Here is a 16282-nt window from a genome sequence, read left to right as displayed (position 1 = left end):
CTCCTCTCTCTCCCATCTCATCTCTTCGATCTTTCCTGCTCTCTCATCTCACGTCGGCCTCCCTTCTCTTTCCTTCTCTGTCGTCTCACCACCGCCGCCGTCTCACCACCGCCGCCGTCTCAACTCGCCTCTTACTCTCTTCCAAAGTATTACTGCAGCTAAGCTTTTGTCTCAACTCGCCTCTTACTCTCTTCTCGATTATTCTGGGTTTAGGTTGTTTCAATTAATTGATATTTCTGGGTTTTTTTGACTTCTTGGTTATTTTTAATTTGATTTTTTTCGTGTTTTCTGGGTTTTTGGGGATTATGTTTCATGAGTTCTATTAATTTTTTTGTTTTAATTGATGCATGTGTTTTTTGGGGTTTAATTATGCGATTATAATCAATTTAGGATTTTCGATTATAATCAAATTGGGATTTAATTTCGTTATTTCTCGAATATTCTAGGTTTAAGTTGTTGATTTATTTGATTTTTTTTCTCGGTTTTTTAAAATTTTTTATGGGATTTTGTTTTCATTTTTGTTTGATATTTTTTTTCTGGGTTTTCTTCCGGGTATTACGAGTTGTAGATTTTCTGGGTTTTTCAGTTGTTTTTGTTTTTAATTTTGTGGATTTTTTTTTCTGGGTTTTTGCATTTTTGTGCATGTACTGTTTGCATATCTTAGTGCCTTGTTTTAATCGATTTTTTTTTTGTTTTGATTGATGCAGGAATATTATTGATTTAGATCTTAATTGGAATCGAAGAGTCAAGATGAAGGAATATTGTTTTTATATTGTAATTTTTTTTTTAATATTGGAAATTTTTTTATGTATATTCGATTTTAGTTTTGTGTAATTTGATTAATTTAGATCTTCTAAATTGGAATTGTTGTACAATTACTTACATATTACTTACATATTGATGAATATATGTGTTTTTATATATATTATACATATAAATATGTTTCTGCTACTTTTTAAGTGAAAAAAATGAAAAAAAAATAAATTTTTTTTGTTTTTTAAGGGCATTATTGCCACCGGTTAACCGGTGGCAAAACTCATTAATACACAAAAAAAAAGAGCGGGAGAGATTATTGCCACCGGTTAACCGGTGGCAATACTTGTTTTTGCCACCGGTTTTGAACCGGTGGCTTTTTAAAAAGCTAATTGCCACCCCCCACTGGCCACCGGTTCAAAACCGGTGGCAAAGGGGGGTTTTGAACCGGTGGCCAACCCCTTTTTTCGCCTAGTGGTTTACGGTTGGTTTCAGGTCGGGTCAGATCGGGTTTTGGTCACCATTTTTCCGAGTTAAGACAGATCGGTTAACAATCGAGTTCAAGTCGGTATTTCAAGTCGGTCAGCTTTTGACAGCTCTATTTACAACACTTTAGCGGGTTAGCACCAAGGCAAGTTAGGCAACGACCAACAAGCCATTAACAACTTCTCTTAAGTTGTTGCATTTAATTAATCTCTATATTTAAATCTAGACAATTTTATTAGAGTGATTTTATAGAATTTGGTTCTCTCATCTGTGGTCCCAAGACGGCTTCCTTGGTTGCCTACTTGCCTTAGCACAAATTGTCAAATACTGATATTTTGTCTTACGCTACCACCAAATTGAATACACATGATTATTTTTATTGCATATATATATATATATATATATATATATATATATATATATATATATATATATATATATATATATGGGAAGGCTTTCGTGAGAACTTCTCTTATATGTAAGAATTTTTCTTATGTGAAAACACTTTTTTTTGTTCTAAATTTTACTCGTATGTTCTAAATTTTAAAGTTGATGTGCTAAACTTTTCCTTAGATGTTCTAAATTAAATCAGATGTTCTAAATTTTAAAACATGTGCTCCAAGATTTTTAATTATATGTTACAGATTTTAAAGCGTATGTTCTATTTTATTTTACCTGTATATCCTAAATTTTTTTACTCACACTTTCGATATTGTACATCAGTTTGTTCTAAATTTTTATCCACATGTTCATAATCTTAAATCAGATGTTATCAGTTTGTTTTAAATTTTTATTCACATGTTCACAATCTTAAATCAGATGTTCTAAAATTTACTCATATGTTTAAATTTCATAAAACAGATTTTATAAATTTTTAATCACTTATTCTAATTCTTAAATCATATGTTCTAAACATATTACTCACACAGATGTTCTAAATTATTACTCATATGTTCAAAATTTTAATTTGAGTCACATGTTCTAAATTTTAACTCGTGTGTTCAAAATTTTTACTCACATGTTCTAAATTCTAGATCAGTTCTCATATAAGTATGAATTCTCACATATGGACCAATTCTCACCGGATCCCTCCCCTATATCTAATAGATAGATAATCCTCATTGTAACCCTAATGACTTTTTTTTTTTTTTTGACAGAAACCCCAATGACTTTATGCACACAAGAAATATTTCATTAACGAAAAAACATAAATTAAATCAAGGGAAATCACCAAAAAAAAAAAAAAAAAAAAAAAAAAAATTATAAAAAAAAAAATGTGACACCCTTTGATTCTCATATCCACTTGGCCAGTAGGCCACAGCGCACCCATCATAGCGGACTACCCGCCAAAAAAAAAAAAAAAAAAAAAAAAAAAACCAGCCATGGTAGGATAAAGTCAAGTACTATACAAATTCGAATTAAAGTTTGGGTCTCGAATTGAATGACCTTTACAGCAGCAGTTATATATATATATATATATATATATATATATATATATATATATATATATATATATATATATATATATATATATATATATATATTACCTTATTCAATATTCATACTACCCATCAAGGCACCAACCATACACTTTTCTGATGCGTACCCATTCTTCTTTACCTACATGCTATGATGCTAACCATGAGTAAGTAATAATTCCTCCAAAAAAAAAAAAAAAAAAAACCCAAAACCATGAGTGAGTAAAAGTGCAGTGGTGTAATGTATATATAAAACATAGCAATTTGTAAATAATTCATAAATTAACATTACTGGTACCACTAAGATGTGAAATGTATCATAAATAGTTGAATAGTACGTACTATAAATGATTATATAATAGTACTAAATATTGTTACAAGCATTAGCGGATGCAAGCTTGGTCATGGTGGGTCACAGGACCCACCACTTTTTTTTTTTTTTTGAAATAAATACTACATATGATCATCGATAATCACTAATCACTATAAAATTTAATTATTTAATCTAATTCAAATTGTTACTATGGAGTATAGTATCTATTAATATGATAAATTAGACTGTTCAATCTATTTAATTGGTTGTAATATGTACATTTCTAGTTCTTTTTACGTATTCGATTTTGAGCATCTTTTTATTTTACTATTTCTTTTATAAAACTTTACATAATACTCCAACTTTTTTGGTTCCTACTTTCCCTAAACAAATGTCATTATTATTTTATATATGTTCATCTAGTTATATATCCCATACTTTACCTTGTCTTCATTTACTTTTTTTTGATGAAGACAAGAAGACCTTGTCTTCATTTACTTAAAGTAATCATAAAAGTGGTACTTCGTATTTAGGGCCTGCTCTCATTTACCGAGCTGAACTGAATTAAACTGAATATTTTATGAGAGAAAGAAATTAGGAACTGAACTGATTGGAACTGAACTAAACTGAAATGAAATGAAGATGAACTGAAGAGAACATGCCCTTACTTATGAAGTATTTTATTAATTACTCCCTCCGTCCCAAAAAGAATGACCCATTTGGCCAAATCTTTGTCCCAAAAAGAATGACCCATTTGCATTAAATCAACACCAATTTGCAACAATATTTGTGCAAAATTAGCTTCCCCATATAAAAATTTGATTTTTCATGTTATTTTATTACTTTCTCTCTCTATTTTTTTTACAAACCCCATGTAAATTTATCTTTCCAATATATATTTACTTCTTTTTACTTAACTTCCTTGATTCCCGCGTAATCAACCCAAATGGGTCGTTCTTTTTGGGATGAAGGGAGTAACTAAAAAATAAAATTATCTTCGCTATAATTCTTTAATTTCTTAACCATCACGGGTAATACTAATGTAAATAATTAAAATCACGGAGGGAGTAATATTAACTATGTAGTACTTTTAATTTTTTCCTTTTGTAAACAATGCATTATTGATGATTGGTATGTTATCGGGCATAATAGTGACCCACCACCCACAAAGCCCTGGATCTGCCACTGGTTACAAGGGTATACTTTTAAAGCTAATATTTGTTTCACACTGTCACTAGGTTGTGAAATTGTACCTTTGGTAGTGTAATTGTATAATAATTGGTTAGGATTGTACTAAAATGACTTTAGTGGTAAAATTAAAACCTAAAACTTAAACTGAAAATATGTGATCCCATCATCTTTATTTTTTTACTCCCTTTGTATTTAATTAATTATCCGTTCCAAATTAGATGACACGTTTTGACATTTGATATTATTCATTAACTTTTCTTTAACTAACTACCGTGATTTATATGTATAAAAAAACATGCTCATGTGGGATCTTGATAGATTTATTTCAATGTGTACTTAATTAAAAATCAATTTTTAGTATTTTTTTTCTGCAATAATATAATCAAAGATATTTTTGATTGAATTTTTGCATTGATAAACGAGATAAAATTAAAGAAACCTGTCATCTAATTTGGAATAGCTTAAGTATAATACTATAATATTTGGGAGAATAGAGAATCCAAAAATATTAAAGTAATATTTGGGGGTCCACTAGGAGTAAAATATTGTGAAAGGCTTCCAAAAAAGCAAATAAAACAAGTAATAATATATGGTCACAAAAGGAAAGTGGTGTAAGTTTTAACATACGGAGGGAGTATTAAGTTATCATTATGCTCTTGTTATGTACCAACAAATACATAACAATATGTTCATATGACTAATTGGACTATGCTATACTACGTAAAATCTTATAATAAACCATTACTAAGCTAAGGCTTCATTTTATTAACCTTAATTCAAATAATTTTAATAAAAAAAATTATGAATGGTAAGCAAAAGGTAGTTCATTTTAGTAAAAATAAATTTTGATCGATAAAAAAATATATACGTATAACTTTTATATGTGGTTGGTTGTGTGGCCAGCCGTCATGGGGTTACTTGTTTACTGGTATAGGGTTTACTTACTTAGTAATATATGGGGTAAATTACTCGACTCTGTCATTGTTGGCTTGTTGTATGTAGGGGTTGATTTCTATTTAAGGGTTACTCTGTCAATATACTTAGAGGTTACTCTCTCAGTTTAATGAGGTTATTTGATCTGTTTGTGTTATAAGGGCTTCCCCGCTTTTTTACAAGTGGTCACACGATGTGGCCTGCTGCACAAAAAACGCGTTGAATAATTTCAAATCAACGAAAATAATTTAATTTATCAATTGAATATGGGAATTAGGGTTCTTTGTCAAAAAAAATAAAATTAGGGTTCTTTAATTTGTCAAAAGTCAAAATTAGGGTTTTACTAATAAAATGGAGAGATTTGGAGCAATTGAATGGTATTGCCCAATTTAGGATTATTTACACATTGTTTATTTATGTTTTTCCTACGTGAGATTCTAGTTGGAAAACAGAAATGGATGGTGCTACTCAGACCATTTGTATTTTTGTGTTAGATTTTCAAAAAAAAAAAAAAAAAATTAAATAAATAAATAAAAGGTAAAATGTAATTTTGGAAAAATTTTCAAAAAATATTAACTAAAAATATTGATCAAAGTTTGACCCACTATAAGAAGAAAAAGGATTTCATTAATGAAATATAGCCAAACGGCACTTACAAATAATTCCTAGGAAATGTAAAATTCCAACACAAGTACAAATTAAATCACCTTAGAACTAGTTACATACATTGCAGATTCGATCAACGATCGCCTTAATAAAAAACTTCATCCAAAGCAATACAATCTGTGAGTTAGCACTAATTCGGCTTGAGATCCACGGATGAGTAGTTGTTTGGGTGAAAAAACTCATATCGCCTTCTAAATACTTTCGGAGACGATGAAACCTTAAATCTTCAAACTTTAGCACACGAACAAACAAAGAAAATAACCACAATTAAATAAACACCATCATAAAGATGGAATCCATTTATTGAAAGCAATTAAAAAGTTTTTTAGGGCTTACCACCGGTAAAAACACTAGTGGAAACCCCTACAAAAATTTACAATTGAGATCAGAAGAAAGAGATGAAAGAGAAAGAGTGAAAAGGAAAAGAGTGAAGGAAAACTTTCAAAAAAGCTAGAAAAATCTAGCAATGGAGGCTAAAATACCCCTCCCAAGGAGAAACCCTAGAGGGAAACAAAAAAACTCTCCCAAGGAGAAAATATAGAGGGAACTCAACGTTACGTCGTACTTACCTACAATTGCTGTCTATTCCCACCTCAAGAAATGATTGCAAGTACCTTCGGCCCATTTTTTTTTCTTAATTTAAACTAAGTTTTTAACTTAGCTTATTTTCACTATAATTAAGTTTGTACTAAACTGAAACTTACATTCTTACTTACTTTATACTAGTAGCTTTTAGTTGCTGTTGTTGACTTGTTGCTATTATGTGGCTCTACCGCTCTACACCAAGTGCAAGTGAGAAGAAATTTGTGGAACAAAAAAAAAACAATATATTATGGTTAACACTTTTCTGGCACATTAATTCTACTCGTAGTCTCATATACTTCGTAATTCATAGTGTTAATATGATCATTAATTTATTTAATTTTCATCACCCTGTCAAAAAACGAAAAGAAAGAATATTTAAACTCGACTTTATCCAAAAAAAATAATTACTTAATAATTTATACAATTTGCATTTCCCAAGATCACAATCTTGATACATAATACAGAGTGACGGAAGTAGTGCAGCTTGAAAGGAAAATAAGGTCGCAATTTCTGCTAATATAATTGCAAAAATTGTCCTAGAAGAAAAATATATTATAATTGTAAACTTAAAATATTTTAACAGTACCAAAACTAACACAATAATTAAATTAAGGTTGATGTTAGAGTGAATAGATGTGGCAAAATATCTAACCACAAAGGGAACAAACCACGTGGACACTAACTGCCCTTCCATGCAACCTACCAAAACTCTTTTCACTCTTATAAAGTCCTACGTTACGATTTCATTATTCATCCTACAACGTCTACAATATCACAAAATATTAAAATACTTTCCTATTTTATTTAATAATTTTGTGTGTTGTAACACCCTCCAAAAAAAAAAATGACAAGTTCATTAGAGGAGATTCGCAAAGCTCAAAGAGCAGATGGGCCAGCAACAATCTTGGCAATTGGTACAGCAACACCACCTAATTGTGTTTATCAATCCGATTTCCCAGATTACTATTTCCGAGTTACTAAGAGCGAGCATATGACTGAGCTGAAGGAAAAGTTTAAGCGCATGTGTACGTGTTCTTCATTTTTATACCCTCATTTTATTTGTTAATTAAGTGTTTGATCGGTTATATATATATATATATATATATATATATATATATATATATATATATATATATATATATATATATATATATATATATATGATATTTGATAATGCAATATAATTTTTATATTGATGTAATGTAGTAGTAATAAAATTGTGCGTGTACATTCATGCATACCATGATGCTATTCATATATTTAATTACTTGGCTAATATAATTTACTTGCATGTCTTTCTAACTTTTTTTTTTTAAAGTAACAACTAACAAGTAAAAAGTTTTACCCTGTAAACAAATATAAGTTCAATTCGATGATTAATTATAAGGTGAAGATAACAAGACTGAAGTGAATTTAGTCAAATTACTATAAGTATTTTTTAAAGTGTCATATCTATTCACTTAAACTTTTAGCTCCAATAGTTTTCACTTAAGAAATAATTAATTAATCATAAATATGTATAGTTTAGAGCTTATAAACGCTTATTTCTACGTTATAGTTTTTGTCTATACTTTATATTCTTTAGGTTTTCAAAGACAATGTATAAATATATAAGGGATACTCAGTATCTATGTGTTAGTTTTTAAGTGGAAGGGTCTAAAATTTAGGGGAACATAAAAAAGTTATAGGTGCTTCAATTAAATTAATAATAAATTAATTATATATTAAGACAATAGTTAAATTGATTATACTAATCAAGTCCTTTTTATAGAGGAAATCATAGATGATTATAAAAATCTAATTCATCTGTATGTTAGTCTTTTAATGGGTGGACCTTCCACGTGTCATGGGATCATGGCCCTGTATTAAGTAAATTATTTAGATTAATTAGTTATTAAACTCAAATTACCTAATTAGCCATATAACATATTGGCAGAATGATTAAGAAGTTTGAATTTATTTCACTGCTTGTCTACTTGTAGTTGCAAATTATATATGTTTGAAGTTAGGTAGTTTGAAGAATGTTTTTCTTATGCTCTTCTTACATACACACCCAAGATATTTTTGTATTCACCATAAAGTCACGTAATAATGACAAAAATAGCAACCCAGTAGGCCATTACTACGCTTTCAATGCTTGGAGTGTTGTTGTGATCTGAAATTTCAATTGGAGTTCAAATGTTAATGTGTTAATGTTATTTAGGTAGTACCTAACTAACGGTCAAATAAACTTACTAAAGATAGGTGTTTATTATGAATTGTGTGGTAATATTAATTTTATAATTATTTTAAGGTAAAATGACTTGTCTCACTGAGCTAATATCTCTCATGGATTAACTTCATGTAATTAATCATAGTAATTATTATGTTAATTGGTCCTAACAACATTTATATTTTTACAGGTGACAAGTCCATGATTAAAAAACGTTACATGCACTTGACAGAAGAATTCCTCAAGGAAAATCCTAACATGGTTACATACATGGGATCTTCCTTGGATACTCGCCAAGACATCGTGGTATCTGAGGTTCCTAGGCTCGGGAAAGAGGCTGCAGTCAAGGCCATCAAGGAGTGGGGTCAGCCTAAGTCTAAGATCACCCATGTTATAATGTGCACCACCTCCGGTGTTGACATGCCTGGAGCCGACTACCAACTTACTAAACTTCTTGGCCTACGCCCCTCTGTCCGTCGCTTCATGCTCTACCAACAAGGTTGCTTTGCAGGCGGAACTGTGCTCCGCCTTGCAAAGGACTTAGCCGAGAACAACCGTGGCGCCCGCGTCTTGGTGGTTTGTTCCGAGATTACCGCGATTTGTTTCCGTGGGCCCACTGAGACCCACTTGGACTCTATGGTGGGCCAGGCCTTATTTGGGGATGGGGCCGGAGCATTGATCGTAGGTGCTGATCCCGATGAGTCCATTGAAAGGCCTTTATTTAAAATGGTTTGGGCCGCCCAAACTATATTACCGGACTCGGAGGGTGCAATCGACGGACACTTGCGAGAAGTGGGCCTGACTTTTCACTTACTAAAGGATGTTCCTGGGCTTATTTCTAAGAACATTAACAAGGCCCTTGAAGAGGCCTTTACTCCTCTTGGTATTAGTGATTGGAACTCCCTCTTTTGGATTGCACACCCTGGTGGGCCTGCTATATTGGACCAGGTTGAGGCCAAATTGGGCCTCAAAGAAGAGAAACTCACTGCAACCCGTAATGTGCTAAGTGAATTTGGTAACATGTCTAGTGCTTGTGTACTCTTTATATTGGATGAGATGAGGAAGAAGTCTATGAAGGAAGGGAAAGCAACCACCGGCGATGGGCTCGATTGGGGTGTTTTGTTCGGGTTCGGGCCTGGACTTACTGTCGAGACGGTTGTGCTCCACAGTGTTCCTTTGAACTGTTAAATTGTTTGGTGTATGGGGGAACCAAGGAAATTATGCAAGAAAGAAAATTTGTTGTGGAGTAAGAAATGAGGTGAAGTTCATTACATGACTAGTTTCAAGGTGGCAGGAACAAAATCAGTTCCTTATATTATTTCTATAAATAGAATGTAATAATTATTGTCGTTTTATGTTGTTTCTCATAGCTTTGTACTCCATAAGACCTAAAATGTAAGAAAAATTTGTTAAACTCTATTGCTTTTATGAAAAAAAAAAAAATTATTTTGATTTTGATTTTATATTTTTATGTGAATGCAATGACAACTATATCAGCCATTATTTTTTTTTTTTTTTTTTTTTTTTTTTTTCCTCAAAAAAAAAAAAAAATTATATTGTTAATTTTTTTTTTTTTTTGAATAGCAAAAATATTTCATTAATTAAAAGTTATACGACATCTACAATAGAGATTCGACGTTAACAAATACATAAGATATTGAATCAAATAGAATTTTCCTTCATAAAAACTACGATCGTCGAGTAGATCTTGCACTGCGGAGCATCTCCCACTTATATCGCTGAAAATTACAGCCTTGTTGGAGAGACAATCTAACGATCCTTTGTAGCCGTGAGGATGTTTTCCTTCTGATTCATCTGTCCGTATTCGAAAACTTGATAACTTTTTCACCAACGAAATAATTTCACGACAATCCATTAGATCTGCTACCATGGATTCAAACCTAAGAAATTTCTCCCTCGAAAAGAGGAGATAAAGCTTGTCTTTCGAAGGAGGTCGAAAAACCCTTGTCTTTCGAAGGAGATCGAAAACCCTTTCTTTCGAGGGAGAAAAGTTCCTCCCAAAAGGAGGAAGCATTATTATAAACCTAAAAAAAACAATAAAGAAACAAGGATTGGGGCTTTCCACCGATTAAAATCGATGGAAGCCCCTTCAAAATTCAACAATGGAGGCTAGGGTTTTGGAGAGAGAAAGGAGGAGAGAGGAATGTGGAAGATTTTATTTTAGTTTATATTTTAATTATATTGTTAATTTGTTATAAGTGTTAAAGGCTTAATGCGTGCAGTTTATTAGATTAACTAGATTAGTACACATGTATTGCACATTGATAAGTAATTTTTCCTAATTTAAATTACCTCCGTTGCCTCAAAAAAAAAAAAAAATGAAATCATCAAATTAATCATGATCTACTGATCATATGTTACTACCGAATTATCAAAGCTAGGTGGCTTCCATAAACGTATTATTCGTATCTTAATTGTCATATTTTCCTTCATTGGAACTATGTCTTCAATGAAGTCATATTATTGTGCAAACATTTTCATATATTCTGTAAGATGAGAAAAGCTACTAACGAATAATAATAATTGATATCAATATGAGTAAAACCGAATTGCAAATTAAAGTGTGGAAGACAAATATTTTCATATCTTCGAATACATAAGACACACATTGAACAAAGGCTTAAAGCGTGTGACTTTTCTTATGGAATGATTAGTTGGATGGTTATTTAAAGGATTTTACTCTAAGGGATTGACAGCAAAGTTAATTGATATAGAGAAATTATTAATGATGGAATAATCAATGATTGCATTGAGTTATTAATAAATTACCTTATAGATGAGTTGTGGATTATAACAACCAGATTGAGGAATTTGAAGTTATGAAAACGATGATTGAGTTTTTTATGAATATTTGAAACTTTCTGGTTTTCCTTACTTGGCTTGATAATTGTTGATAAATTGAGAATATAGTTGATTTATTTAATGAGTTAAGGTGTTGCTCGAGTTACGGGGGCGTAACTCCTTTTAAGTGGGGAATAGGGCGATAGAGTTTCGCGCGTTTGCTCTTCGAGTCATTTTTGAGTAATTTCAAGTCTTTCTTGAGTTTGTCAAGAGTCTCGAGTCAAGTTAGGATGTGCATGAACCAATAATTTCAAAATTATTTTCGTTTCTTTTGGCTAAGTTTCGGGTCAAAACTTATTTTATGGGGGATAGACTGTAATACCCCGTATTTTAATACTCCCTCCGTGTTTTTTTAAGTGATACATTTTTCATTTTCGGCCGTGTTTTTTTAAGTGATACATTTCCTTTTTTGGCAAAACAATACATTAAAATATTATATCTCTCTCCTCTCATGGTCCCCACCCAAACCCACTACTACTTTTTTATTATATCTTTCCTCTCACATTCATTACTTTTCAATAAACTATTAACCCACTATCTTTTTTTAACAGTTTTTTAATACTCCACTACCCTACTTACCTCTTATTTTATTTAAGTCAATTAAATTGCCTAAAACTATGTGCCGGTCAATATGTATCACTTAAAAAACACACGGAGGGAGTACGTATTTTCCTAATTAATTAGTTATGAATTATTTTATAAAAGGGTATTTTAGTAAATTTATTATTTGGAGCCAAAATAATATTTGAATTTTGGCGCCAAAAGTATTTTGAAAACTAATCATTATTTTGGATAATATTTATTATCCATTTATCTTATCTTAAAATCCGGATTATTTACATATTTCGGATATTTTAATTAAAGCAAAATAACATTTTTACTAATTAATTATTATGGCCGAAAATACCTAATAACTAGCTAGAATTTTCGGATTTTTCATGTACGGAAAATCTGATTTTTATTGGTTAATTATTGGTAAATAATTGGTAATTAATTAATTAATTATTTATTCTATATTATCTATACAATTATTTTGTTCCTTAAAAACCGAGCAAAATCTTCCTAAATACATCTAGAGGAATCTGAAAATTAGAGCTACGGTAAGCTCCATATTTTCGGCCCTCATGAATTATTTTGGGGGAATTTAATTGGTAAAATTGTATTTTTAATTATCTCCCAAAATCTCTTATTTTCTTTAATTCCACTTCTCCATCTTTTTAATATCTAATCATCATATTTTTCTTTCCCTTCATTCTTTTTAATTATTCCCCAAGTAATTCCAATTTCCTTAATATTTTTCATGACATACATGAAGGAGTTATGTCTTCGTCGTGTGCAATTACTAGACATATAATTGGATCAAATTATGGAGATAATTAAGTCCGGACATGTGGGTCGTCGTTTTGCTATAGCTAGAGGTACTTACGATCTTTGGGCTTGTAATAGTTCACACTACTAAAATTCGGCTAAATTGCGACCGTCTCTAACGGTCGTAAAAATAGCAAAAATGGTCGCAAAAAGTGATTGCAACCGTCAACGGTTGTAATGTGGTAGTCGTTATTCACGTGGTCGCAAAAACTCAAAATTGCGACCGGTTGATGGTCGCAATTTATTTGCGGCCGTTTCCGTTATTTTCAACGACCGTTACATTAATGGTCGCAATTTATAATATTTGCGACTGGTATAGTAACGGTCGCAAAAATGATCATTTGCAACGGCCTAAAGCGGTCAATAAAATTTGAAAAAAAAATTAAAAAAAAATCTAAAACAAACGAAACCAAAATCTAGAAACCAATACAAACAAAAAATAAAAATAAATCAAATTCAAGCAAAAATAAACCACAAAATCCAAATTACAAGCAAAACCACAAAAATCAATTAATAAAATGAAACCCAGCAGAAAATAAATCAACTTTACAAGCAAAAAACCGGAAATATCAAACAAAAAATCAAAAAAATTACCAAAAATCATAGACAAATTCAAAATGAAAATTAACAAAAATCAAACCAATAAAAATGAAGAAGAATTCAACCTAAAATATCAACATACATTTGTATTTCAAAAAAATAAAAAATCAACATAAGTTTAACAAAAATAAAACCAAAATAAACGAAAAGGCACCAAACCCAGAATGAAGAACAATTCAACCAAAAAATCGACCAAAAATCAAATCCAAGAAATTCAGCCAAGAAATCGAACAAAAAAAGAATTAAAACCCACATAAATTGAAAAAAACCAAAAACAAACAAAAAAATTAAACCCACATAAATAATATCACAAATATTATACCCACATTCAAATTTGAACAAGTATCAAAATCATATAAATAAAATCGAATGAAATAAAACCCATATAAATTAAATAGCAAAGAAAATTAAATGGGCATAAATTACACCGAATTCGACCAAAAAATCGAACAAAAAAACGAATTAAACCCACAAAAATCGAAAATAAATAAAAACAAACAAAATTTCTAGAAAAAACAACATACATTTTACAATATTTCTTCTTCTTTGGGTTATATGGTCAAATTTGACCATGAAAACTCCAGATCTGGAATTTTTATGGTCGAATTTGACCATTAACACCATAAATTGTTTGTACGTAGCTCGATCAATATCGCAAAATTCGTTTGTTGCTCGGTGAATAACGCAAGAAAAGAAGAAAATTAGGGTGAGGAGGATAGACGAGCTAGCAGTATCAAAGAGGAGGAGCAAAAGAGAAGAGAGATAAAGGAAAAAGGAGAAGAAAGAGTATAGCGTGAGAACAGAGAGAATAGAAAGAGGAGAGAGAAAAGAGAGAAGCGGCGTGAGAAGAGAAAATTAGGGTTAAGTTAGCTGACCACCCTTTTATACCCTTATTTAATTAAAAAAAAGTTCTTTTTACAACCGCTTTTAGCAGTCATTGCGACCGTTTTAATGACAGTCGTAGAAAAACGGTCGCAATTTGACCAAATTTTAGTAGTGTCAAAGCCGAATTGAACGGATCCTATAAGGTCACACAAAGGGGCCAGATCGAGCATTAGAGGACGAAGCCCATCATGCGCCTCATCTCTCTAGGTGGCCAGCCATGTAGGGGATTAAGAGGGCTTTTGGGCTTTGTGCCCTTGTCTAATTATAATGAGATTATAAATAGACTAGGTGCCTAGGTTTGCATGTAAGCAATTAACTGGTCATTTGATCAAACTCTGATTAGCAAACACGAAACCCAACCTCCCTTATACTCCTACCTCACACGGCTCTCTCCTCCTCCTCAACGCACGGTGGTGTCTTGTGGTGGTGTTGGTTCGTGCGGTGGTCGGTTGTCCAAAAAGGTGGTGATCGCGGTTTTCCTCAATCACTCGACCAATCTAGTATTGGTGGACGGCTCGTTCGAATCTCATGGACTAAGTAGAGGAGCAACACTTGGGGCTCTATTCTCTCCCTGATTTTCCTGTTAAATTGCTATGTGGAATTCAAGCTTCAAAGGTATGATTATATGTCTTGTGTGTTATGCATGTGATTCTTGGGATTAGGTGCTTAATTGAATATGATTCATGTATTATTTCCGCTGCGTAGTACCTATAAACTCCTACAGTGGTATCAGTTAACCTCATGCAGTAACGCATCCCACTTAATTATAATAATACGATTATTTGATATACACGTTAATTTATAATCAATTAAGAGGGAGAATTAATTTAATTATGGTTCAATTGTTATATTTAATGTGATTAAACTTTTGGAATAGATTAAATGCGATTTGATTATGCTCAAATAGCCATGAAAAGGACCGAATTAAGCCCTAAATTATTCGAAAATTTCGAACCCTAACCTTAATTTACTTAAAAGTTTCGAACCATATTAGCCTTAAAAATATGATTTTTGATGTTTATTTTGGTTGATTACGTTTTAGATTTGTTTCATAATTTTAATTTGATTGATTTATGCATAAAAATGTTTTATGTGTGATAATAGATTTAATTTTAAAAGTTAGAATTAAATTGGGATTAATTTTATGATAAACCCTAATTTTAAAGTTGAATGTGATTTAATTTTAATTTTGGACTGATTTAATTTAATTAGCATAAAAGTTATTTTAATTAAATTAAAAACATACAAAAAAAATTATTTAAGGTCAGTAACCGCGGCTGGGTGGCGCAGCCACGGCTAGGGCTGTGCACAGGTCCAGAACCGGACCAGACCGGACCGGACCGGGACCCCTTGGACTTGAAGACCGGAATATAGATAATTTGAGGACCGAGGACCGGACCTGAAAAAATCAGGTCCGGACCTGAAAATTCAGGTCTGGTCCGGTTTTAGACCTTTAAGACCTATTTCAGCAATTTTGTTTTTTTTACCCTTGAAAAAATAATTACATAAAAACCTATTTAAATACTACTTAAGAATTACAAATGTTCACCAAATTAGAAATACAATGACACAAGTTGATGATAGATTTATAACAAGAGTTTTAATAAGAAGATCGTTCTTGCTCCATCAAACTTTAGGAATCATATGAGAGAGTCTACTTGACTACTTGCGCAACTGTTCAATATCTGTCCTTCTAACCGCATCCATTAAACTTGGTAAACTTTTGGATTGAGAGCTCTCCATCTGTATAATATTCAACAAATAGAAATCTGTTAATTATTTGATAATTATTTGATGCTTTGGATTTATATTCTTAGATCTACTATATTTTTATGCAAATATGATAATTATTTGATGCTTTGTATTATTTACTTTCCCAATTGAAGTATTAGCAGCAATCTAAAATAATTCAAACCTTAATAATGAAAATATCCATGTATTCCTTCTCTG

At 31.3% G+C, this 16282-nt stretch overlaps 1 protein-coding gene across 1 annotated transcript; it reads left to right on the top strand.

The window, feature by feature from the left end:
- The first annotated feature begins 7205 nt into the window (after window positions 1–7205).
- LOC145601490 (chalcone synthase) lies at window positions 7206–10004 on the top strand. The gene is made up of 2 exons (XM_081657511.1): window positions 7206–7430; window positions 8808–10004. Exons 1-2 carry the CDS (start codon window positions 7250–7252, stop codon window positions 9803–9805), a joined length of 1179 nt encoding a protein of 392 aa, XP_081513637.1. The 5' UTR covers window positions 7206–7249; the 3' UTR covers window positions 9806–10004.
- The last annotated feature ends 6278 nt before the right edge of the window (window positions 10005–16282 follow it).

Source organism: Chenopodium album, chromosome 21 (genome assembly GCF_948465745.1).
Source record: "Chenopodium album chromosome 21, dcCheAlbu1.1, whole genome shotgun sequence".
Lineage (NCBI taxonomy): Eukaryota > Viridiplantae > Streptophyta > Magnoliopsida > Caryophyllales > Amaranthaceae > Chenopodium > Chenopodium album.
This window is presented reverse-complemented; position numbering and strand designations above follow the sequence as displayed.

Bases quoted from the DNA above. Each gene is read 5' to 3' on its own strand.
- LOC145601490 (XM_081657511.1), top strand. From the start codon at position 7,250: ATGACAAGTTCATTAGAGGAGATTCGCAAAGCTCAAAGAGCAGATGGG. The intron at 7,431-8,807 runs GTACGTGTTCTT...ATATTTTTACAG, and splicing joins GGAAAAGTTTAAGCGCATGT to GTGACAAGTCCATGATTAAA.